Raw genomic sequence first — 23,887 nt, 5'->3', positions numbered from 1 at the left:
TACGGTTTGCAACTGCACATGGAGACAAAGATCGTACTTTTTGGAGAAATGTCCTCTGGTCTGATGAAACAAAAATATAACTGTTTTGCCATAATGACCATCGTTATGTTTGGAAGAAAAAGGGGGACGCTTTCAAGCTGAAGAACACCATCCCAACCGTGAAGAACGGGGGTGGCAGCATCATGCTGTCGGAGTGCTTTGCTGCAGGTGGGACTGGTGCACTTCACAAAATAGATGGCATCATGAGGAAGGAAAATTATGTGGATATATTGAAGCAACATCTCAAGAATTCAGTCAGGAAGTTAAATCTTGGTCGCAAATTGGTCTTCCAAATGGACAATGACCCCAAGGATACTTCCAAAGTTGTGGCAAAATGGCTTAAGGACAACAAAGTCAAGGTATTAGAGTGGCCATCACAAAGCCCTGACCTCAATCCTATAGAAAATGTGTGGGCAGAACTGAAAAAGTGTGTGCGAGCAAGGAGGCCTACAAACCTGACTCAGTTACACCAGCACTGTCAAGAGGAATGGGCCAAAATTCACCCAACTAATTGTGGGAAGCTTATGGAAGGCTACACGAAACGTTTGAACCAAGTTAAACAATTTAAAGGCAATGCTACCAAATACTAATTGAGTGTATGTAAACGTCTGACCCACTGGGAATGTGATGAAAGAAATAAAAGCTGAAATAAATCATTCTCTCTACTATTATTCTAACATTTCACAGTCTTAAAATAAAGTGGTTGTCACGATGTTAGAAATGGTGTGGTGTGGAATCAGGCGCAGAAGCAGAGAGACAGTCCAACAAGGCTTTACTGGAGAGTGCAAAAATAATCCAAAAACAGCCAGAGGCCAAAAGACGCACACAGGCGTCCAAACACGAGCGCACAACACAGGGCGCAAAACTCTCCTCAACCGAGGAGGAAGCTAAATAGCAAATGGCGTGCCGAAACACGGGACACGCATAAACACCTGACACAAAACAATTACACACAACACTACACTAACAACAAGGAAACTAAATAGGGTGCTTAATGAGACATAACACAAGACAGGTGTGGCTAACAGACAAAACTAAACAAACAGGAAACATGGAGCGGTGGCAGCTAGTACTCCGGAGACGACGACCGGCGAAACCCGCCCGAACAAGGAGGAGGAGCTGCCTCGGCCGAAACCGTGACAGTACCCCCCCCTTGACGCGCGGCTCCAGCCGCGCGCCGCCTCCGGCCTCGGGGACGCCCAGGAGGACGCGGAGCAGGGCGCGTAGGATGACCACGATGGAATTCGGTCATCAGGGACGGATCCAGAATGTCCCTCCTCGGCACCCAGCACCGCTCCTCCGGACCGTACCCCTCCCACTCCACGAGATATTGGAGACCCCCCATCCGGCGTCTCGAATCCAGGATGGTCCGAACAGTGTACGCCGGAGCCCCCTCGATCTCCAACGGGGGCGGAGGAGTCTCCTCAATCTCGAAGTCCTGGAGTGGACCAGCTACCACCGGCCTGAGGAGAGACACATGGAATGAGGGGTTAATATTCTTGTAATCAATAGGTAGTTCTAACCTGTAACACACCTCATTCAATCTCCTCAGGACTTTAAAAGGCCCCACAAACCGCTGACCCAGCTTCCGGCAGGGCAGGCGGAGGGGTAGGTTTCTGGTTGAGAGCCAGACTCGATCTCCAGGTGCGTACACTGGCCCCTCACTGCGGTGTAGGTCGGCGCTCGTCTTTTGTCGACGTATGGCACGCTGCAGATGGACGTGAGCAGCGTTCCACGTCTCCTCCGAGCGCCGTACCCACTCATCCACAGCGGGGGCCTCGATCTGGCTCTCATGCCACGGTGCCAGAACCGGCTGGTACCCTAATACACACTGAAAAGGGGTTAGTCTAGTGGAGGAGTGGCGGAGAGAGTTCTGTGCCATCTCGGCCCAGGGCACATATCTCGCCCACTCCTCCGGCCGGCCCTGACAATATGACCTCAGAAACCTACCCACATCCTGGTTGACTCTTTCGACCTGCCCATTACTTTCCGGGTGGTAACCCGAGGTAAGGCTCACCGAGACCCCCAAACGTTCCATAAATGCTCTCCAGACTCTGGAGGTAAACTGGGGGCCTCGATCGGACACTATATCCTCGGGTACCCCGTAATGCCGGAAGACGTGAGTGAATAGAGCCTCAGCGGTCCGTAGGGCAGTAGGAAGACCCGGCATGGGAAGGAGACGACAGGCCTTAGAGAACCGATCCACAACGACCAGGATGGTGGTATTCCCCTGTGAGGGGGGAAGATCGGTAACAAAATCCACCGATAGGTGAGACCAGGGTCGTCGTGGAACGGGCAGGGGCTGTAATTTACCCCTGGGCAAGTGTCTGGGTGCCTTACACTGGGCACACACTGAGCAGGAGGAGACATAAACCCTCACATCCCTGGCTAACGTTGGCCACCAGTACTTCGTACTAAGGCAGTGCACTGTCCGACCAATACCCGGATGTCCAGAGGAGGGAGACGTGTGAGCCCAATAAATCAACCGATCCCGGACCTCGAGCGGGACGTACGTCCGACCCACCGGACACTGTGGAGGACTAGGGTCGGTACGTAACGCCCGCTCGATCTCCGCATCGACCTCCCACACCACCGGTGCCACCAGACAAGACTCCGGTAGTATGGGAATGGACTCCACGCACCTCTCCTCCGCGTCATACCGGCGGGACAGAGCATCTGCCTTCCCGTTCTGGGACCCAGGGATGTAAGTGATCTTAAACACAAACCGGGCGAGAAACATAGTCCATCGAGCCTGGCGAGGATTCAGTCTCCTAGCTGCCCGAATGTATTCCAGGTTACGGTGATCGGTCAGAATGATAAAGGGTGCTGAGCCCCCTCAAGCCAATGCCTCCACACCTTTAGGGCCTGTACTACGGCTAACAGCTCCCTGTCCCCCACGTCATAATTCCGCTCCGCCGGACTGAGCTTCTTAGAATAAAAAGCACAGGGGCGGAGCTTAGGTGGTGTACCCGAGCGTTGAGATAGAACGGCCCCAATACCGGCCTCAGACGCGTCCACCTCAACTTGGAAAGGTAAAGTGGGATCCGGGTGCGCCAACACCGGAGCCGAGGTAAACAGGTCCTTCAGTCTCCCAAAAGCCCTGTCCGCCTCAGCCGACCACTGCAAGCGCACCGGACCCCCCTTCAGAAGAGACGTAATGGGAGCTGCCACCTGTCCAAAACCCCGGATAAACCTCCGGTAGTAATTCGCAAAACCCAAAAACCGCTGCACCTCTTTAACCGTCGTTGGGGTTTGCCAATTACGCACGGCGGACACTCGGTCCACCTCCATTCTCACCCCTGACGCAGACAACTGGTAACCCAAAAAGGAAACTGACTCCTGGAAGAACAGACATTTCTCAGCCTTGACATACAGGTCATGCTCCAACAGTCTCCTCAATACCCTGCGCACCAGGGCTACATGCTCGGCCCGAGTAGGGCTGTACACCAGAATATCATCGATGTACACCACCACTCCCTGCGCCTGCATGTCCCGGAAAATTTCATCTACAAACGATTGGAAGACTGATGGAGCATTCATTAACCCATATGGCATGACGAGATACTCGTAATGGCCGGAGGTAGTACTAAATGCTGTCTTCCACTCATCGCCCTCCCTAATGCGCACCAAATTATATGCGCTCCTGAGGTCCAATTTTGTGAAGAACCGTGCCCCGTGCAATGACTCCGTCATAGTCCCAATCAGCGGAAGTGGATAACTATATTTAACAGTCACCTGATTGAGACCGCGGTAGTCAATACACGGACGCAGGCCTCCATCCTTCTTCTTCACAAAAAAGAAGCTCGAGGACGCGGGAGAAGTAGAGGTCCGTATGTATCCCTGTCTCAGAGACTCGGCAATGTAAGTTTCCATTGCCCTTTTCTCCTCCTGTGACAAAGGATACACATGGCTCCGCGGAAGCGCGGCTCCTGTCTGGAGGTCTATCGCACAATCCCCCTGTCTATGAGGTGGCAATCGTGCCGCTCGGGTCTTACTAAACACGAGTGCCAAATCCTCATACTCAGGAGGAATGTGCAGTGCTGACATCTGGTTCGGACTTTCCACCGAGGTCGCCCCTACGGAAACACCCAGACATAACCCCTCACACTGAGCAGACCACCCTTTAAGAGCCTTCTCTCGCCACGAAATAGTAGGATCATGGGTAGTCAACCAGGGAAGCCCCAGTACCACCGGATACGCAGGAGAGTCAATCAGATAGAGTTGAATCATCTCCTCATGACCCCCCTGCGTCATCATTCTAAGTGGCGCTGTGAGCTCCCCACTCCACCCAGATCCTAACGGACGACTATCTAAGGCATGTACGGGGAAAGGCTTATCGACTGGAAGGAGGGGAATCCCTAACTTAACACAGAATTTACGATCTATAAAATTCCCAGCTGCGCCTGAATCGACTAGCGCCTTATGCTGGGAACGAGGTGCAACCTGTGGAAAACAAACAGGTAATGTAAAGTGGACGACAGAAAGCTCTGGGTAAGTAGGGCGCCTACTCACCTGGGAGGACTCCCCACTGTATGGCCTGCCATCTCCCTCCTCAGAGGACCCTCCCCAGCACCTAGCCGCGGTGTGCCCTCCGTGGCCACACCTGGTGCAGGAGACTGCCCCCCTCGGGTTCCTACCTCGTCTCCCTCTAGCGCCAGCCCCTCCAAGCTCCATCGGACTCTGCTCGGAGGCGCTGGAGGGTGGAATGGGAGGCCCCCATCTGGGACGTCCGCGAGTCGTGAGTAGGTTGTCCAGACGAATAGCCATGTCCACAAGCTGGTCGAACGTTAATGTAGCGTCCCTACAAGCTAACTCCCTGCGGACGTCCTCCCTAAGGCTACACCTAAAGTGGTCTATGAGGGCCTTCTCATTCCACCCCGCATCAGCCGCTAGAGTCCGGAACTCCAGCGCAAACTCTTGAACGCTCCTCATCCCCTGTCGGAGGTGGAATAGACGTTCCCCCGCCGCTCTTCCCTCTGGTGGATGGTCAAAGACCGCACGGAAACGGCGGGAGAACTCCGCATAGGTGACTGTGGCGGAGTCTATTCCCCTCCATTCGGCGTTGGCCCACTCCAACGCCTTGCCGGTGAGACAGGAGATGAGGGCGGAAACGCTCTCGTATCCCGAGGGCGCCGGGTGTATGGTGGCCAGGTAGAGCTCCACTTGCAAAAGGAACCCCTGACACCCGGCAGCGGAGCCGTCGTACGCCCTCGGGAGCGAGAGCCGAATTCCACTGGGTTCCGGTAGAGGGGTGGGCTGGTTGTCTGGTGGTGAAGGAGCGACAGGTGGGGCTGTGGGAACACCGCTGGTCTCCCATCGCCGAAGGGTGTCCATGACGCCCTCCAAAGCGTGCCCGATCCGATTGATGCGATGCTCTTGTCCCAGGAGACGTTCCTCCACGCTGTCGACGTGTGCTCCTGCTGATTCCATCGGTGGTGTGTAATTCTGTCACGATGTTAGAAATGGTGTGGTGTGGAATCAGGCGCAGAAGCAGAGAGACAGTCCAACAAGGCTTTACTGGAGAGTGCAAAAATAATCCAAAAACAGCCAGAGGCCAAAAGACGCACACAGGCGTCCAAACACGAGCGCACAACACAGGGCGCAAAACTCTCCTCAACCGAGGAGGAAGCTAAATAGCAAATGGCGTGCCGAAACACGGGACACGCATAAACACCTGACACAAAACAATTACACACAACACTACACTAACAACAAGGAAACTAAATAGGGTGCTTAATGAGACATAACACAAGACAGGTGTGGCTAACAGACAAAACTAAACAAACAGGAAACATGGAGCGGTGGCAGCTAGTACTCCGGAGACGACGACCGGCGAAACCCGCCCGAACAAGGAGGAGGAGCTGCCTCGGCCGAAACCGTGACAGTGGTGATCCTAACTGACTTAAGACAGGGAATTTTTACTAGGAGTACATGTCAGGAATTGTGAAAGACTGACTTTAAATGTATTTGGCTAAGGAGTATGTAAACTTCCGACTTCAACTGTATGTATATATTTATATATATATATATATTTCACTGAGACTACAGTCCTCCCTTGAGACTGCAGACAACTTACAATTTTTCAATGACACTATAGTCCTTATTTCTTCAGTGAGACTCCTATTAGACTTTTATTGAGATAGCCAATTGAGACTCCGGATCCTTTCTGACATGTCAGTGAGAGTCCAGTGAGATTCAATGGAACAGATGAAACCTTCAGTATGTCACATCTCCCTATAGTGATCCATGTGGTTCATGTGAATAATCTAGAGAATCTCCAGCTCTGTATCCTCTCATGTCAAAGCAGCCTCTTTACTGCCAACTCAAATTTAGGTTACTACCCCATGTGTTTCCTGGTGTGATCATGTATTATTCACCCATATAAGTATATTTTTATGTCAGCCTTCTTTTTACACCATAGGGGTGGTTCTTTGGGAACAGTGACTCTCCACTAAACGCTCTTAGATAATGTCCCAACTTTACTAACTCATTAAGTCACAATAGTGCATTTATTGTTGCTAGTCCATGTACCTAAGACAATATGAACATACTGTATTGAGAGACATAAAGAGGTTAGCTTACCGTGGTGACGTACTGGATGTCCCTACAGAGTTTAGTCTCTCTGGGGAAGTCTGCTAGGTCCAGGAAGTTATCCACCACCACCTGGCCAATGATGTCATGGCGGGAGAAGCGGTCAAAGTCGTAGACGCTGAAGTGCAGTTTGCGCGTGGGCAGCTCAGCGTAGGCCACAGGGAACAGGAAGACCTCATCGAACACGGGGTTGAGGGTCTTGCGGTGCACCTTAGTCTGGTGCTTGGTCTTGCGGTCGGGGAGCAGGTAGATTTTGATATAAGGGTCAGAGGTTCCGGTGAAGTCCTTGGCCGGTAAGTCCTGGGCTTTGTGGATCTTGATGATGAGCTGCTCCAGGTCACAGTCAAACTTGAGGATGAAGTGTATCCGGCCGCAGCTGTCAGCCCTCCTGCCGTCGTCCGTGTCCACAGAGTGCTGCTTATAGAGCTCAGGTTTGATCCGGCCCAGAGTGGCCAGGGACTCCTGTCTCTGGAACTGGCCCGTGTTGAAGTCTGGGTTGGACAGGTTCATCTGGCGGCGGAAGGAGTTGTGCCTACAGAGGGTAGAGAAACCAGTTATCATTAGCTATCTATAGACATAATGCAACAGGGTAGTTCAATTGCCTCATTATTGTTTCTGTGTTGTGGGGCTGACCGGACAGAGGAGGTGGGCTCTGTGATCTGGCGCTGCACGCGGGCGATATGGCTGACGTGGTTTTCCTTGGGCTTGGACTGGACCTCCAGGGGGATGTCTGGGGACGTGTGGCTGATCTTCATGGCTGACTCTGGGGCTAAAAGGCCTGAGGGCTCCTTGACACAGTCCTCGCTGTACTCATTCTCCACCCCATCCATCTCCATCAGGACTGGTTGCTGGTCCCCGTGGCCATCCTTCAAGCCCTCGGGAAGGCCACAGTCGCACCATGGCACCCAGCACAGCTTCCATGAGAAGAAGAGTGAGACCCCGAAAAGGGCCAGGCCACAGGTGGTCACCAACAGTGACAGCAGGCTCACTGACACATCTGGACAGACATAACCAAGGATAGATGGAATTAGGGCAAGTCAGGGGACAGTACAAATATATTTTTTGTATTGATATCAACATATTATTTATGCTATTAACTTTTCTTTATATCTCTCTAAATGTGTTCCTCAACTTGATATTACACAAAAATGTGTACTTTATTATCAACGTCACTGTAAGGAAAGACTGTAAGGCATTTTGATGGACATTGTCCTCTGGGTTTTAGGCCTGCAATTGTATCAATTAGCAAAGGAGAAAAAAAACTCAGATTGGTTTTAGCAGTTTACAGAGTACTGCTCAGTCAACATTTACTCATCAGTAAGTCCTCCCATCTCAAATGGCCTCTCACAGACAATGAAAGGGAATTGGCTTTTGTCTGAGATAGCCTGGTGTGTTCTATCAGTATACAGTTGTAGTCTGAAGTTTACATACACCTTTTAAACTCAGTTTTCCACAATTCCTGACATTTAATCCTAGTAAAAATGCCCTGTCTTAGGTCAGTTAGGATCACCACTTTATTTTAAGAATGTGAAATGTCAGAATAATAGTAGAGAGAATGATTTATTTCAGTTTACATACACTCAATTAGTATTTGGTAGCATTGCCTTTAAATTGTTTAACTTGGGTCAAATGTTTTGGGTAGCCTTCCACAAGCTTCCCACAATAAGTTGGGTGAATTTTGGCCCATTCCTCCTGACAAAGCTGGTGTAACGGTTTGTAGGCCTCCTTGCTCGCACACGCTTTTCAGTGCTGCCCACAAATGTTCTATAGGATTGAGGTCAGGGCTTTGTGATGGCCACTCCAATACCTTGACTTTGTTGTCCTTAAGGAATTTTGCCACAACTTTGGAAGTATGTTTGGGGTCATTGTCCATTTGGAAGACCCATTTGCGACCAAGCTTTAAATTCCTGACTGATGTCTTGAGATGTTGCTTCAATATATCCACATAATTTTCCTTCCTCATGATGCCATCTATTTTGTGAAGTGCATCAGTCCCTCCTGCAGCAAAGCACCCCCACAGCATGATGCTGCCATCCCCGTGCTTCACAGTTGGGATGGTGTTCTTCGGCTTGCAAGCGTCCACTTTTTCCTCCAAACATAACGATGGTCATTATGGCCAAACAGTTCTGGCTTCTTCCTTGCTGAGCGGCCTTTCAGGTTATGTCGATATAGGACTCGTTTTACTGTGGATATAGATACTTTTGTACCTGTTTCCCCCAGCATCTTCACAAGGTCCTTTGCTGTTGTTCTGGGATTGATTTGCACTTTTCGCACCAAAGTACGTTCATCTCTAGGAGATAGAACACGTCTCCTTCCTGAGCGGTATGACGGCTGCGTGGTCGCATGGTGTTTATACTTGCATACTATTGTTTGTACAGATGAACGTGGTGCCTTCAGGCATTTGGAAATTGCTCCCAAGGATGAACCAGACTTGTGGAGGTCTACAATTTCTTTTCTGAGGTCTTGGCTGATTTCTTTTGATTTTCCCATGATGTCAAGCAAAGAGGCACTGAGTTTGAATGTAGGCCTTGAAATACATCCACAGGTACACCTCTAATTGACTCAAATTATGTCAATTAGCCTATCAGAAGCTTATAAAGCCATGACATCATTTTCTGGAATTTTCCAAGCTGTTTAAAGGCACAGTCAACTTAGTGTATGTAAACATCTGACCCACTGGAATTGTGATACAGTGAATTATAAGTGAAATAATCTGTCTGGAAACAATTGTTGGAACAATTACTTGTGTCATGCACAAAGTAGATGTCCTAACCGACTTGCCAAAACTATAGTTTGTTAACAAGAAATTTGTGGAGTGGTTGAAAAAACGAGTTTTAATAACTCCAACCTAAGTGTATGTAAACTTCCGACTTCAACTGTATGTTCCGGTTCTCAGAAAGAGCATCTCACTACCTGATGAATGAGCTCACCCTGTCTCCATGTGGTCTCGTGTGGCTCAGTTGGTAGAGCATGGTGCTTGCAACGCCAGGGTTTGTGGGTTCGATTCCCACGGGGGACCAGTACGAGAAAATGTATGCACTCACTACTGTAAGTCGCTCTGGATAAGAGCGTCTACTAAAATAGAATGTCTCCCCTCCCCAGTCATTGTGAATCAGGCTATACAGACACAAAGAGGGCTTTTAGTCCACAGTGAATAAGCCCCTGTCAGAGTGTCCTGCCACTGCCATAGCTTCCAATCAAATCTACTGTCTACACTGTCTCTCGGCCGTACTTCCCTTTGATTATCTAGAGCAGTGGAGGGAAATGGAGCCTCATTTGGTGTAGAGTTATTCCTCCCACCACTCCATCCTGGTTGAGCTCTGCAGCTCTACATTCACAGTGTGCAGCCAGGGATCAATGGGCTCATTGGGCTGGCCCACATACTGCACTGGAGACCAGCTGGGGCTTCTGCACTAAGCCACAGAGAGATGGCATGCCAAGATATTGTGGGACTTCAGTTTTTGAGGATTCACTCATTTGGTTGTCTGCTATGTTGACAATCCTTGGTATATCTGAATTTGGCTGTTCTAAAAAGAGAAGAAATCAAGGACACTATATGAGGAGTTTGGAAGCAGAATATATCTTTCCCTTGCTAATTGAATGTATGAAATGTGTTGTCCCACCAAACTCCTGGGACTACTCTGCTCTTCCTATCCTAAAACTGACAAGGTGCAAGCAACAGAATGAGCTCTAAATACCACTGCCTCTAATTAGATCTGTAGCTCAATTAATTACAAACACGACACAGGGTTAAAGTAAAAAGAAATCTCAAAGCAACACTGACTGACGTGTAATTAGCACTGGCTTAATTACTTTAATTATTCATATTATATTAATCAACCACCCAGCAACCACCCAACACTAGCACTCCCACGCACATCGACACACACACACACACAACCCAAATGTTTAGACATGCCGATTTCACATGTGCGCATTTTTTAAAATAATTGTATATCTAGTATATATAGGGGTATGCATATTCAATGTTGGTGATATAATGTACTAATTAGGCAGCCCTGCTGTGGTTGCGTTTGCTCATACTGTGGATTAGAAAACAAATTATGGTGCAACAATATGTGATGCCCTTGATAGGGTCTATCCATATAAATGAATTGAACCTCTCTGATATATCACACTGTAAGCATAATAGGTCCTGTGTTCCATTTCTGACAGGCAGAAGTTCAGACAGGCTATGAGAGCAACGTGTGAAAACAGCTTTTAAAAAGAAGCCAAGGTTAAAATTACAAAGCACACTCCTACAATTCAAGCTCCACAGATTGTCTGTCAAAGAATGTGTGAAAAATTATTTATTTACAGTATATCTGCTAAACTATGAAATTAGTGTCTGACAGCTTATGGAATTACAAATTTCTCACATATTCCAATACTATACAATACAATATTTTATAAACGGGTTGGAACCGAAATTATTTACCAAAAGATTTGTTCTAAACAGAACCACATAATTATTTTTTTTGTTCCACTGTTCCGACCAGCAAAATAAAGTTCTGAACAGCTTAGAACCAAAAAAAGTAATGTTGTATATCATTCTTTTGTTTCTTTTTAAACCTCTGAAATCATTTAGATCGACATTAAATTACTTTACCAATGGATAGAGCAGGTTTCTATGGAGCGGGGCAAGCTATGTACATGCAGTGGACAGACAAGTGTAGTGTAGGGTTACGAGATGCGACTGAAATTTGCGGGTGAGGAGAGCGCTGTGATGAAGCACTGGGCATCTTGTTGTTATATCATGCATTATTTGGATTAGGTCCACAGAATTATACCTACATACAGTGCTATGAAAAAGTATTTTCCCCCTTTCTAATTTTCTCTACTTTTGCATATTTGTGATACTGAATGTTATCAGATCTTCAACCAAAACCTAATATTAGATAAAGGGAACATAAGTGAACAAATAACAGAACAATTACATATTTATTTCATTTATTTCCTAAACAAAGTTATGCAACACCCAATTCCCCTGTGTGAAAAAGTAATTGCCCCCTTACACTCAATAACTGGTTGTGCCACCTTTAGCTGCAATGACTCCAACCAAATGCTTCCTGTAGTTGTTGATCAGTTCCATGCAGAACTGCTTTAACTCAGTGATGTGTGGGTTTTCAAGCATGAACTGCTCGTTTCAAGTCCTGCCACAACATCTCAATTGGGATTAGGTCTGGACTTTGACTAGGCCATTCCAAAACTTCCAATTTTTGCTTTTTAGCTATTTTCATGTAGACTTGATTGTGTGTTTTGGATCATTGTCTTGCTGCATGACCCAGCTGCGCTTCAGCTTCAGCTCACAGACGGATGGTCTGACATTCTCCTGTATAATTCTCTGATACAGAGCAGAATTCATGGTTCCTTCTATTAAGGCAAGTCGTCCAGGTCCTGAGGCAGCAAAGCATCCCCAAACCATCACACCACCACCACCATGCTTGACCTTTGCTATGATGTTCTTACTGTGGAATGCAAAGTTTGGTTTTCACCAGGCATTACTGGAACCACTGAGTTAAAGCAGTTCTGCATGGAAGAGTGGGCCAAAATTCCTAATAGCTAAAAATAGCTAAAAAGCAACATGCTTGAAAACCCACACGTCACTGAGTTAAAGCAGTTCTGCATGGAAGAGTGGGCCAAAATTCCTCCACAGCGACGTGAGAGACTGATCAACAACTACAGGAAGCATTTGGTTGGAGTCATTGCAGCTAAAGGTGGCACAACCAGTTATTGAGTGTAAGGGGGAAATTACTTTTTCACACAGGGGAATTGGGTGTTGCATAACTTTGTTTAGGAAATAAATGAAATAAATATGTAATTGTTGTGTTATTTGTTCACTTATGTTCCCTTTATCTAATATTAGGTTTTGGTTGAAGATCTGATAACATTCAGTATCACAAATATGCAAAAGTAGAGAAAATTAGAAAGGGGGCAAATACTTTTTCATAGCACTGTAGGAGTGCTTCTATGAAGGAACTTTGAATGTCTTTGAGTTGGCTTAACTAACGTTGGACCAGAGCTAGCCCTTGATCATGACTCTCAGTTCCATTACATTACACATAATGCCGCCTAGAGTTGATGAGAGCTAGACCAGAGATAAATAAAATAAAAAATAAAATAAAATGTCACATGCACCGAATACAACAGGTGTAGACCTTACAGTGAAATGGTTACTTACAAGCCCTTAACCAACAATACAGTTTTAAGAAAGAATACAAAAAAAATCACACAAAAAAATACAACATAAAATAATACGAAATAAAAGTAACAAATAATTAAAGAGCAGCAGTAAAAATAAGGCTATATACAGGGGGTACCGGTACCGAGTGAATGTGCGGGGGCACCGGTTAGTTGAGGTAATTGAGGTAATATGTACATGTAGGTAGAGTTATTAAAGTGACTATGCATAGATAATAAACAGAGAGTAGCAGCAGCGTAAAAGAGGGGGGGGGGGGGTAGAAGCTGTTTAGAAGCCTCTTGGATCTAGAATTGGCACTCCGGTACAGCTTGCCGTGCGGTAGCAGAGAGAACAGTCTATGACTAGGGTGGCTGGAGTCTTTGACAATTTTAAGGGCCTTCCTCTGACACCGCCTGGTATAGAGGTCCTGGATGGCAGAAAGCTTGGCCCTAGTGTTGTACTGGGCCATACACACTTCCCTCTGTAGTGCCTTGCAGTCGGAGGCCGAGCAGTGTGCAACCAGTCAGGATGCTCTCGATGGTGCAGCTGTAGATACTTTTGAGGATCTGAGGACCCATGCCAAATCTTTTCAGTCTCCTTAGGGGGAATAGGTATATCAAATCAAATCAAATTGTATTGGCCACATGCGCCGAATACAACAGGTGCAGACATTTCAGTGAAATGCTTACTTACAGCCCTTAACAAACAGTGCATTTATTTTTAATCAAAAAGTAAAATAAAACAACAAAAGTGTTGAGAAAAAAAGAGCAGAAGTAAAATAAAATAACAGTAGGGAGGCTATTTATACAGAGTCAATGTGCGGGGGCACCGGCTAGTTGAGGTAGTTGAAGGAATATGTACATGTGGGTAGAGTTAAAGTGACTATGCATAAATAATTAACAGAGTAGCAGCAGCGTAAAAAGATGGGGTGGGGATGGGGTGGGGCAGTGCAAATAGTCCGGGTAGCCATGATTAGCTGTTCAGAAGTCTTATGGCTTGGGGGTAGAAGTTGTTGAGAAGTCTTTTGGACCTAGACTTGGCACTCCGGTACCGCTTGCCGTGCGGTAGCAGAGAGAACAGTCTATGACTAGGGTGGCTGGAGTCTTTGACAATTTTGAGGGCCTTCCTCTGACACCGCCTGGTATAGAGGTCCTGGATGGCAGGAAGCTTGGGCCCAGTGATGTACTGGGCCGTACGCACCACCCTCTGTAGTGCCTTGCGGTCAGAGGCCAAGCAGTTGCCATACCAGGTGGTGATGCAACCAGTCAGGATGCTCTCGATGGTGCAGCTGTATAATTTTTTGAGGATCTGAGGACCCATGCCAAATCTTTTCAGTCTCCTGAGGGGGAATAGGCTTTGTCGTGCCCTCTTCATGGCTGTCTTGGTGTGTTTGGACCATGATAGTTCGTTGGTGACGTGGACACCAAGGAACTTGAAGCTCTCAACCTGTTCCACTACAGCCCCGTCGATGAGAATGGGGGCGTGCTCAGTCCTCTTTTTTTTCCCTGTAGTCCACAATCACCTCTTTTGTTTTGATCACGTTGAGGGAGAGGTTGTTATCCTGGCACCACACGGCCAGGTCTCTGACCTCCTCCCTATAGGCTGTCTCGTCGTTGTCGGTGATCAGGCCTACCACTGTTGTGTCATCGGCAAACTTAATGATGGTGTTGGAGACGTGCCTGGCCATGCAGTCATGAGTGAACAGGGAGTACAGGAGGGGACTGAGCACGCACCCCTGAGGGCCCCCGTGTTGAGGATCAGTGTGGCGGATATGTTGTTACCTACCTTTACCACCTGGGGGCAGCCCATCAGGAAGTCCAGGATCCAGTTGCAGAGGGAGGTGTTTAGTCCCAGGGTCCTTAGCTTAGTGATGAGCTTTGAGGGCACTATGGTGTTGAACGCTGAGCTGTAGTCAATGAATAGCATTCTCACATAGGTGTTCCTTTTGTCCATTTGTGAAAGGGCAGTGTGGAGAACAATAGAGATTGCATCATCTGTGGATCTGTTGGGGCGGTATGCAAATTGGAGTGGGTCTAGGGTTTCTGGGATAATGGTGTTGATGTGAGCCATGACCAGCCTTTCAAAGCACTTCATGGCTACAGACGTGAGTGCTACTGGTCGGTAGTCATTTAGGCAGGTTACCTTAGTGTTCTTGGGCACAGGGACTATGGTGGTCTGCTTGAAACATATTGGTATTACAGACTCAGAAAGGGAGAGGTTGAAAATGTCAGTGAAGACACTTGCCAGTTGGTCAGCGCATGCTCGGAGTACATGTCCTGGTAATCCCTCTGGCCCTGCGGCCTTGTGAATGTTGACCTGTTTAAAGGTCTTACTCACATCGTCTACGGAGAGCGTGATCACACAGTCGTCCGGAACAGCTGATACTCTCATGCATGTTTCAGTGTTACTTGCCTCGAAGCGAGCATAGAAGTAATTTAGCTCGTCTGGTAGGCTTGTGTCACTGGGCAGCTCGCGGCTGAGCTTCCCTTTGTAGTCTGTAATAGTTTGCGAGCCCTGCCACATCCGACGAGCGTTGGAGCTGGTGTAGTACGATTCGATCTTAGTCCTGTATTGACGCTTTGCCTGTTTGATGGTTCGTCGGAGGGCATAGCGGGATTTCTTATAAGCTTCCTTATAAGCTAGCTAACTAAGAAGCTTGTGTTTGCAGAGCGGCACGAGGGGCGTAGGCATGGGTGGGCCTGAGTGGACACAGGCCCACCCACTGGGGAACCAGGCCCTGCCAGGCCCATCCAATCAGATTGAGCATAAACAAAAAATATAGATGGTTTTCGGTTCTGTTCCCTGAACCGGTTCCAACCCCTGCTTATAAATGATGTGTGTAAAAACACAGTCAATTGTAAAGGCACCAACAGTCTTGAGAAATACTGTATTGGGAACTATAAGAGCAGCATAGCATATCTTTTTTAAACGAAGCAAATTTAAATAGATCTCTTAGCGAAGATGTTTAATCGCTTTTGAAGTGACCTAAACTACTCAACGTTAGCAGACTTCACTCACGGGAACTTGTGTTGACTGTGCCTAACTTTCTCTACAATTGAACACAAAAAGCGAGAGGTGCTGTTGGCCAAGGTTGTCTGATGATCAAACAAATATTTCACATGCCTGATTGGTGTTGATCTTCAAAAAGAGAGCAAAAAATCTGAGTTGCAGGATGGATTTAAAGAGGCTACATGCATTTTTGGACTTATAAATTAATGTACCCATTGATTCTTGAAGAGTATAACTTACAAATGCCTCATGAGCTTATTTCAACTGCCGTAACCAAAATATGAGTTTGTTTTACTCCAATGTTTTAACCCTTCCCTTGTGTTCGATCCGGCCTACACCATTTGTGTTTCGGGTCAATTTGACCCGTACAGTAAGTACATCAAGATGATAAATATATTATTTTAACCTCCCAAAATGTATTTTCCAGTAGCTGAGAATGTCCTATTTCATATGCTTTTTTCCCTGAGTTGATAGACCCAACTGTTAAAAATGTAGAGCCAAATCTTTGATTACTGTACCAAAGTCGTAAATCAATCAAATTATGACATTTTATGACATTCATGATTTTTTTTACAATTTCTTTGCCAAACTTCAGGTAACTGTCCCCTTGGCCTCTGAACATCACCTGGAAAACATACTTATATCCTTGTGATCATCTTGGATAGATCTTTACTGCACAGAATATAATTTGTCTCTAGCACAAAGGTCAAGGTCAAAGGTTGAGGTTAAGGTGAAATTGGCTTCACAGTACTTATACAGTATCTATGTGATCAGCACCATTCCTGTGAAAGTAGCTTGTTTCTAGCACACACCATTCAAAAGTTACAGTTGAAGTCAGAGGTTTACATACACCTTAGCCAAATACATTTCAACTCAGTTTTTCACAATTCCTGACATTTAATCCTAGTAAAAATTCCCTGTCTTAGGTCAGTTAGGATCGCCACTTTATTTTAAGAATGTGAAATGTCAGAATAATAGTAGAGAGAATGATTTATTTCAGCTTTTATTTATTTAATCACATTCCCAGTGGGTCAGAAGTTTACATACACTCAATTAGTATTTGGTAGCATTGCCTTTAAATTGTTTAACTTGGGTCAAACATTTCAGGGAAGCCTTCCACAATAAGTTGAGTGAATTTTGGCCCATTCCTCCTGACAGAGCTGGTGTAACTGAGTCAGGTTTGTAGGCCTCCTTGCTCGCACACGCTTTTTCAGTTCTGCCCACAAATTTTCTATAGGATTGAGGTCAGGGCTTTGTGGTGGCCACTCCAATACCTTGACTTTGTTGTCCTTAAGCCATTTTGCCACAATTTTGGAAGTTTGCTTGGGGTCATTTTCCATTTGGAAGACCCATTTGCGACCAAGCTTTAACTTCCTGACTGATGTCTTGATATGTTGCTTCAATATATCCACATAATGTCCCTTCCTCATGATGCCATCTATTTTGTGAAGTGCACCAGTCCCTCCTGCAGTTTTATGGCAGTTTTGGAGCAGTGGCTTCTTCCTTGCTAAGTGGTGTTTCAGGTTATGTCGAAATAGGACTCGTTTTACTGTGGATATAGATACTTTTGTACCGGTTTCCTCCAGCATCTTCACAAGGTCCTTTGCTGTTGTTCTGGGATTGATTTGCACTTTTCGCAACAAAGTACGTTCATCTCTAGAAGACAGAACGCGTCTCCTTCCTGAGCGGTATGACGGCTGCGTGGTCCCATGTGTCACACTCTGGCTCCGGGACTGTGTTGTTTGAGCCAGGGTGTATTCATTTGGTTGTGTTGGGTTAGGGTGTGTTCATTTGTTGTGTTTGGTTTTGGTTTTGTTTCCGTGTTTGGTCAGTGACTCCCAATCGGAGGTAACGAGTGTCAGCTGTCGGCTCGTTATCTCTGATTGGGAGCCATATTTATACTGTGTGTTTTCACCTTGTGGTTGTGGGTTTTTGTTCCAGGTTCAGTATTTTGTCACTGTTGGACTTCACTATCGTCTTTTGTTTTGTAGTTACGTGCTTTCTTTATTAAAGTCATCATGTTCACTCAACGCGCTGCGTATTGGTCTGCTCCCTTTATAGACGGTCGTGACAGAAAAACCCACCATCAAAGGACCAAGCAGCGTATACGGGAACACCCGCAGGAGAGAACGCTGGTGGATGTCCTCCTCGGCTGGGGACATATTACGCAGGAGGAGGCCGTCCGGTACCGGAGGGCGATGAAGGGGGAGAACCTGACAGGAGAGGAGCAACGGCGTCAGCAGGGCCATCGTTGGAAGGACGTGAGGCAACCCCAAAAAGTTTTTTGGGGGGGGCACATGGCTTGGGCGGTTGGGCAGCAGGAGGCTGCCACAGGGAGATGTGGAGAGAAGGCTATCGGATTACGGGAGCCATTGGCGAGTAGAGGAAGGGAAGTTGTTGCGGCACGGCGTGAGAGACTGATGTGTGTTACCAGTCCGGTCCGGCCCGTTCCTGATCCCCAGTTAAAGCCAGTGGTGTGTGTTCCCAGTACGGACCGGCCTGTTCCTACTCCACGCATCAAGCCTACGGTGTGCGTCGCCAGCCCGACCCGGCCTGTTCCTGCCACTCGCACCAAACCTACGGTGCGCGTCGCCAGCCCGGTCCGGCCTGTTCCTGCCACCCGCACCAAGTCTACGGTGTGCGTCGCCAGCCCGGTCCGGCCTGTTCCTGCCACCCGCACCAAGTCTACGGTGTGCGTCGCCAGCCCAGCCCGGCCTGTTCCTGCCACCCGCACCAAGCCTACGGTGTGCGTCGCCAGCCCGACCCGGCCTGTTCCTGCCACTCGCACCAAACCTACGGTGCGCGTCGCCAGCCCGGTCCGGCCTGTTCCTGCCACCCGCACCAAGTCTACGGTGTGCGTCGCCAGCCCAGCCCGGCCTGTTCCTGCTCCCCGCACTAGCCCTGAGATGCGTGTCCTCAGCCCGGGACCACCAGTTCCGGCACCACGCACTAGGCCTTATGTGCGTCCCCAGGGTCCAGCATGCCCTGTTGCTTCTCCCCGCACTAGCCCTGAGATGCGTGTCCTCAGCCCGGTACCTCCAGTTCCGGCACCACGCACCAGGCCTACGGTGCGCCTCAGACGGCCAGAGTCTGCCGTCTGCCCAACGGGGTCTGAACTGCCCGTCTGCCCAACGGCGCCTGAACTGCCCGTCTGCCCAACGGCGCTTGAACTGCCCGTCTGCCCAACGGCGCCTGAACTGCCTGTCTGCCCAACGCCGTCTGAACTGTCCGTCTGCCAAGCGCTGCATAAGCCGCCCGTCTGCCATGAGCCTTCAGAGCCGTCCGCCAGACCGGAGCCGCTAGAGCCTTCCGCCAGACAGGATCAGCCAGAGCCTTCCGCCAGACAGGATCAGCCAGAGCCTTCCGCCAGACAGGATCAGCCAGAGCCTTCCGCCAGACAGGATCAGCCAGAGCCTTCCGCCAGCCAGGATCCGCCAGAGCCAGCCAGCCAGGATCCGCCATTCAGTCCGGTGCTGCCCCTTAGTCCGGTGCTGCCTCTTAGTCCGGTGCTGCCCCTTAATCCGGTGGGGGTCAGTTGGAGGAGGCGACGAAAGCGGGTAGTGACTATGGTGGGGTGGGGACCACGACCGGAGCCGGAGCCACCGCCGAGGAGGTATGCCCGCCCAGCCCTCCCTTGTTTAGCCCGTATTGAGGCGCGGTCGCAGTCCGCGCCTTTAGGGGGGGGTACTGTCACACTCTGGCTCCGGGACTGTGTTGTTTGAGCCAGGGTGTATTCATTTGGTTGTGTTGGGTTAGGGTGTGTTCATTTGTTGTGTTTGGTTTTGGTTTTGTTTCCGTGTTTGGTCAGTGACTCCCAATCGGAGGTAACGAGTGTCAGCTGTCGGCTCGTTATCTCTGATTGGGAGCCATATTTATACTGTGTGTTTTCACCTTGTGGTTGTGGGTTTTTGTTCCAGGTTCAGTATTTTGTCACTGTTGGACTTCACTATCGTCTTTTGTTTTGTAGTTACGTGCTTTCTTTATTAAAGTCATCATGTTCACTCAACGCGCTGCGTATTGGTCTGCTCCCTTTATAGACGATCGTGACACCATGGTGCTTATACTTGCATACTATTGTTTGTACAGATGAACGTGGTACCTTCAGGCGTTTGGAAATTGCTCCCAAGGATGAACCAGACTTGTGGAGGTCTACAATTTCTTTTCTGAGGTCTTGGCTGATTTCTTTTGATTTTCACATGATGTCAAGCAAAGAGGCACTGAGTTTGAAGGTAGGCCTTGAAATACATCCACAGGTACACCTCCAATTGACTAAAAGTATGTCAATTAGCCTATCAGAAGCTTCTAAAGCCATTACATCATTTTCTGGAATTTTCCAAGCTGTTTAAAGGCACAGTCAATTTAGTGTATGTAAACTTCTGACCCACTGGAATTGTGATACAGTGAAATAATCTGTCTGTAAACAATTGTTGGAAAAATGACTTGTGTCATGCACAAAGTAGATGTCCTAACCGACTTGCCAAAACTATAGTTTGTTAAAAAAAATCTGTGGAGTGTTTGAAAAAAGAAGTTTAATTACTCCAACCTAAGTGTATGTAAACTTCCGACTTCAATAGACCAAGGTCATATCGCCGGGTTAAAATTGCAGGTCAAATTGACTTCAGATATGTGTTGCTCAGCCTCTGAGTATAATAGGGAAATCATACTTATATCTATGTGATCAGCATGGTTGCACCATTTCTGTGCATAAAGCAGCTTGATTCTAGACCAAGGTTATATACGGTAGAACAAGGTCATGGTCAAATTGTGTGTGTCAAATTGCAGGGGTCAAATTGCGGGTCAAATTGACCCAGATCATCATGTATGTCACTATTCCGGCACTGGATCTAATTTTGTATTCATTTTTTTATTACGTATTTTACAAGTTTGAGACCCATACTTAGGAAAGTAGATGAAGGATCATAGTGGAAATGGTTACGTAAAATAGTATTTTAGTGATTTTAAACTCTGTTCTGGGTCAATTTGACCTAGAACATAAGGGAAGGGTTAAACAACGTAAATGTACACAAACATTGTATAGCCTCAAAACATAGTTAGAACTTTATGTTTGATATCATGGAGGCTCAGTCCTTGCATCCATAGCTCTGTCTATGAATTTAAGAGTGGCTACATTTCTCCAGCCCTAGTCTCGCGTTGCAATACCTCCAGGGAAGCTACTCCAGCCCCATCTCTCAGCCTTTTACCAAAACAGTGATGGGCCAAGTGAATCTCCTGCTGTCAGGGACTAGGGAATATGTGTTTACTGATTGATCAATTATTACTGGTACTTTGGCACTTCACATGGATGCTGCATAAAACCCATTAACTTATTGTATTCAGTGGGTGCTAAAGTAGCATACAAGCTGACAAACCTCTGATTTAATCCTGAGATTTTGTTAAGGAAATGTTGGATAATCACTGATATAACAGGGCTATAGCAAAAAAGATTAGATTGAGAACCACTGTGACGTGAAGTTTTATGCAGGACTTATGCAGAAGACAGAGACCAACTCAGTGGCCTTGTGGTTAGTGTCCCCTGAGATTGGATGGTTGGAGTTCGATCCCGAGCCGAGACATACCAAAGACTGTAGAAATGGGAGCCAGTGCCGCTCTGTTTGGCACTCAGAATTAAGGAAATAGATTTGGGGTAAGGTCCTGCGATAGACTAGCGTCCTGTCCAGGGGGTGTGCTTGTACATCAAGCTGCCTCACACATAAACATGTTCCTAAGAAGCTTCTTGAAGTGCCTCATTCTGTTGAGAGTACACTCGTAGAAAAAAGGCTTCCAAAAGGTTTCTGCGGCTGTCCCCATAGGAGAATGCTTTTTGGATACAGGTAGAACCCTTTTTGGATACAGGTAGAACTTATGTGGGTTCCATGTAGAACCCTCTGTGGAAAGGGTTCCACATCAAACCCAAAAGGCTTCTACCTGGAGTCAAAAGGATTCTACCTGGAAAACAAAAGGGGTTCTCCAAAGTTTTCTCCTATGGGGACAGCCGAATAACTCTTTTTGGTTCTAGATAGCACTTTTTTTTCTAAGAGTGTAGGGATTTCATCACTGAATGATCACATTAGTTCTATATAATGTTTGATAATATTCATCGTCCTCACAGATCCGTACACATCCACAACACTTAGTAGGTTTAGATCTACTAAAGTTTAGATTTTCACGAAGGTGAGTTAATAAATTGCCTACTGAGGGTCTTAGCTGCCCCCCTTGTGGTCTCATTATAGAAGACTCCTACACCATACAGGCCTGCAGGCAGTTGGTCATATTGGCCCTCCCATTAGACCCATTGTGTTGTTTATATTGGTCTGCTACTCATCCATAGAGAGGGGAAGTCCAGGTTGTGGCCTTTCATTAAACTGTTGTCTAGTTCCTCTGGGGAAGCACACTGACTGTCATGGTTCAATAAACCTACAGCAGCAGCACCGCCAACCTTATGTCAATAAGGCACAATTGCAAAGGTGAGAGGTCATTTTGATATGGGGGATTGAGAGACTAAAGACAGTAACAGACTGTTGGATCCACAGAAAGCTACTGGTGACTGACAATGCTATCCCACTGCCACAGAGAGAGGCTTTGTTTAGCAAGAGAAGATTGTGTGACAAACACGGACTGAGAGGTTTGCTTAACCTCATCTCTGTCCTTGATGGATTTGTATGCCAAGAAGCTTTTTATTGCATTACCAGAGGATTTGATATGGACTTCTCCCATCTGTCCAATTACATTACACCTGCTGTTTCTATATTCTTGTAAGTAAGCCCGTTGCCCGTAGGCATTTCATGACAGCAGTTTATGTAGCTATATGGCCACTTATTTTCCTACTAAAAATCCCATTTGTAACTGTCCAGACCAGATTAGACTCTCTCCTCAAGTGAGCCTGACCAAAACATAAAGTTTCATAGTGGTCAGATATTATTCAGATATGGATGGCAACATGGGAGGGTCAAAACCAGTTCCCACCCTTTCCTTTCATCTATACAACCTTGCTTATGTGGAGCAACCTGCAGTAAATAGGTCACAAAGTTAACCGGGAAAAGATCTGTTGGCAGAACTTCCGTAGGATCATGCATGTTTAATGGCATTTGTAACATGTTTAATAAACGCATCAGTCAAGCCCAGTAGCTAACCTACAGTAACAAGAGACCTCACAAACCACTCTGGTCTGTGACTTGATAGTGTGTGGTGGTTGGACTGAGGTACCAACTCAATTTCCATTTGATCAATCATCACTTTGTCACTTTAAGGTAATTTAGTTGTGAAAGTCAATATACAGCTTAAATAAATAATAAATAAACTGTCAAATTAACCTTTAGAATATAAAACACTTAGAATAATTTAGAGTGCTGCTGCCACTGGATGGTTGTGTGAGCCAGTGAGCAGGAACTTCAAAGCATTATGTTATCTGGGCTATGGTAAATGGGTGGGGCTCCTATCCCCTCCACGCTGTCAAAACACACAAAAAACGTCATTTTGTGCTGCTGTAGACGCTTTGATGAACACAGGCAACCTCGTGTAGGATATTATTATTATTTTTAATGACTTATTTAATCAGAGAAGTCACTAGCCTAAGTGTGTGCCATTTGTCTAAGTATTTTACATTGTTTAAAAGGAAATGCACTATGCACTGCTTTCCAGTTCTGGATAATATTGATATAGACTACTACGCAACAAGTTTCTAAACCTCACTTTTCACTGGAAAAAGTGTCTCGCAAAATGTTTTAAAACGGCCGAATTTGCTATTATAACGCTCGTTTCTCTGATATTGAGTAATTGAAGAAAATGTCAATCTCACCATCCTGTACAAAATCTATCTCATAATTGTTTTAGTTAAATCAATGCGTTGTATTTCACATTATTGCACAACATACCTGAGTCTGAGTATCTCGGTCTGGCAAGATCTCGAAAATAGTATATGAAATCCACACAATTGTCGTTTTGCACTTCGCCCCTAGAACATAGATCCGACAGCAGTTCCAGAGCCTTTCGACAAATCTCGTCCTCTCTGTCTCCAGGCATTTCCCACCAGCATCCTTCTGAATGGAGGGGCTCTTCCGCAGCTCCACA

The 23,887-nt window shown here is 46.9% G+C and overlaps 1 protein-coding gene across 1 annotated transcript in view; it reads right to left on the bottom strand.

Annotated features, from left to right (window-relative positions):
• The window catches only part of syt9b (synaptotagmin IXb), a gene marked incomplete at its 3' end in the record, with an annotated part of 42,555 nt that extends 18,668 nt beyond the window's left edge, over window positions 1-23,887 (bottom strand). The window contains exons 1-3 of the mRNA XM_084168132.1: window positions 23,692-23,887; window positions 7,264-7,627; window positions 6,622-7,162 (exon numbers count right to left, since the gene is read on the bottom strand). Coding sequence (XP_084024258.1) covers window positions 6,622-7,162; window positions 7,264-7,627; window positions 23,692-23,839 — 1,053 coding nt within the window. The 5' untranslated portion in view covers window positions 23,840-23,887. The remainder of the gene's footprint in view (window positions 1-6,621; window positions 7,163-7,263; window positions 7,628-23,691) is intronic.

Source organism: Coregonus lavaretus, assembly GCF_964263955.1.
Source record: "Coregonus lavaretus genome assembly, chromosome: 9".
NCBI classification, from domain to species: Eukaryota; Metazoa; Chordata; class Actinopteri; order Salmoniformes; family Salmonidae; genus Coregonus; species Coregonus lavaretus.
The sequence above is the reverse complement of the archived record's forward strand: the minus strand, read 5'-3'. Positions and strand labels throughout refer to the sequence as shown.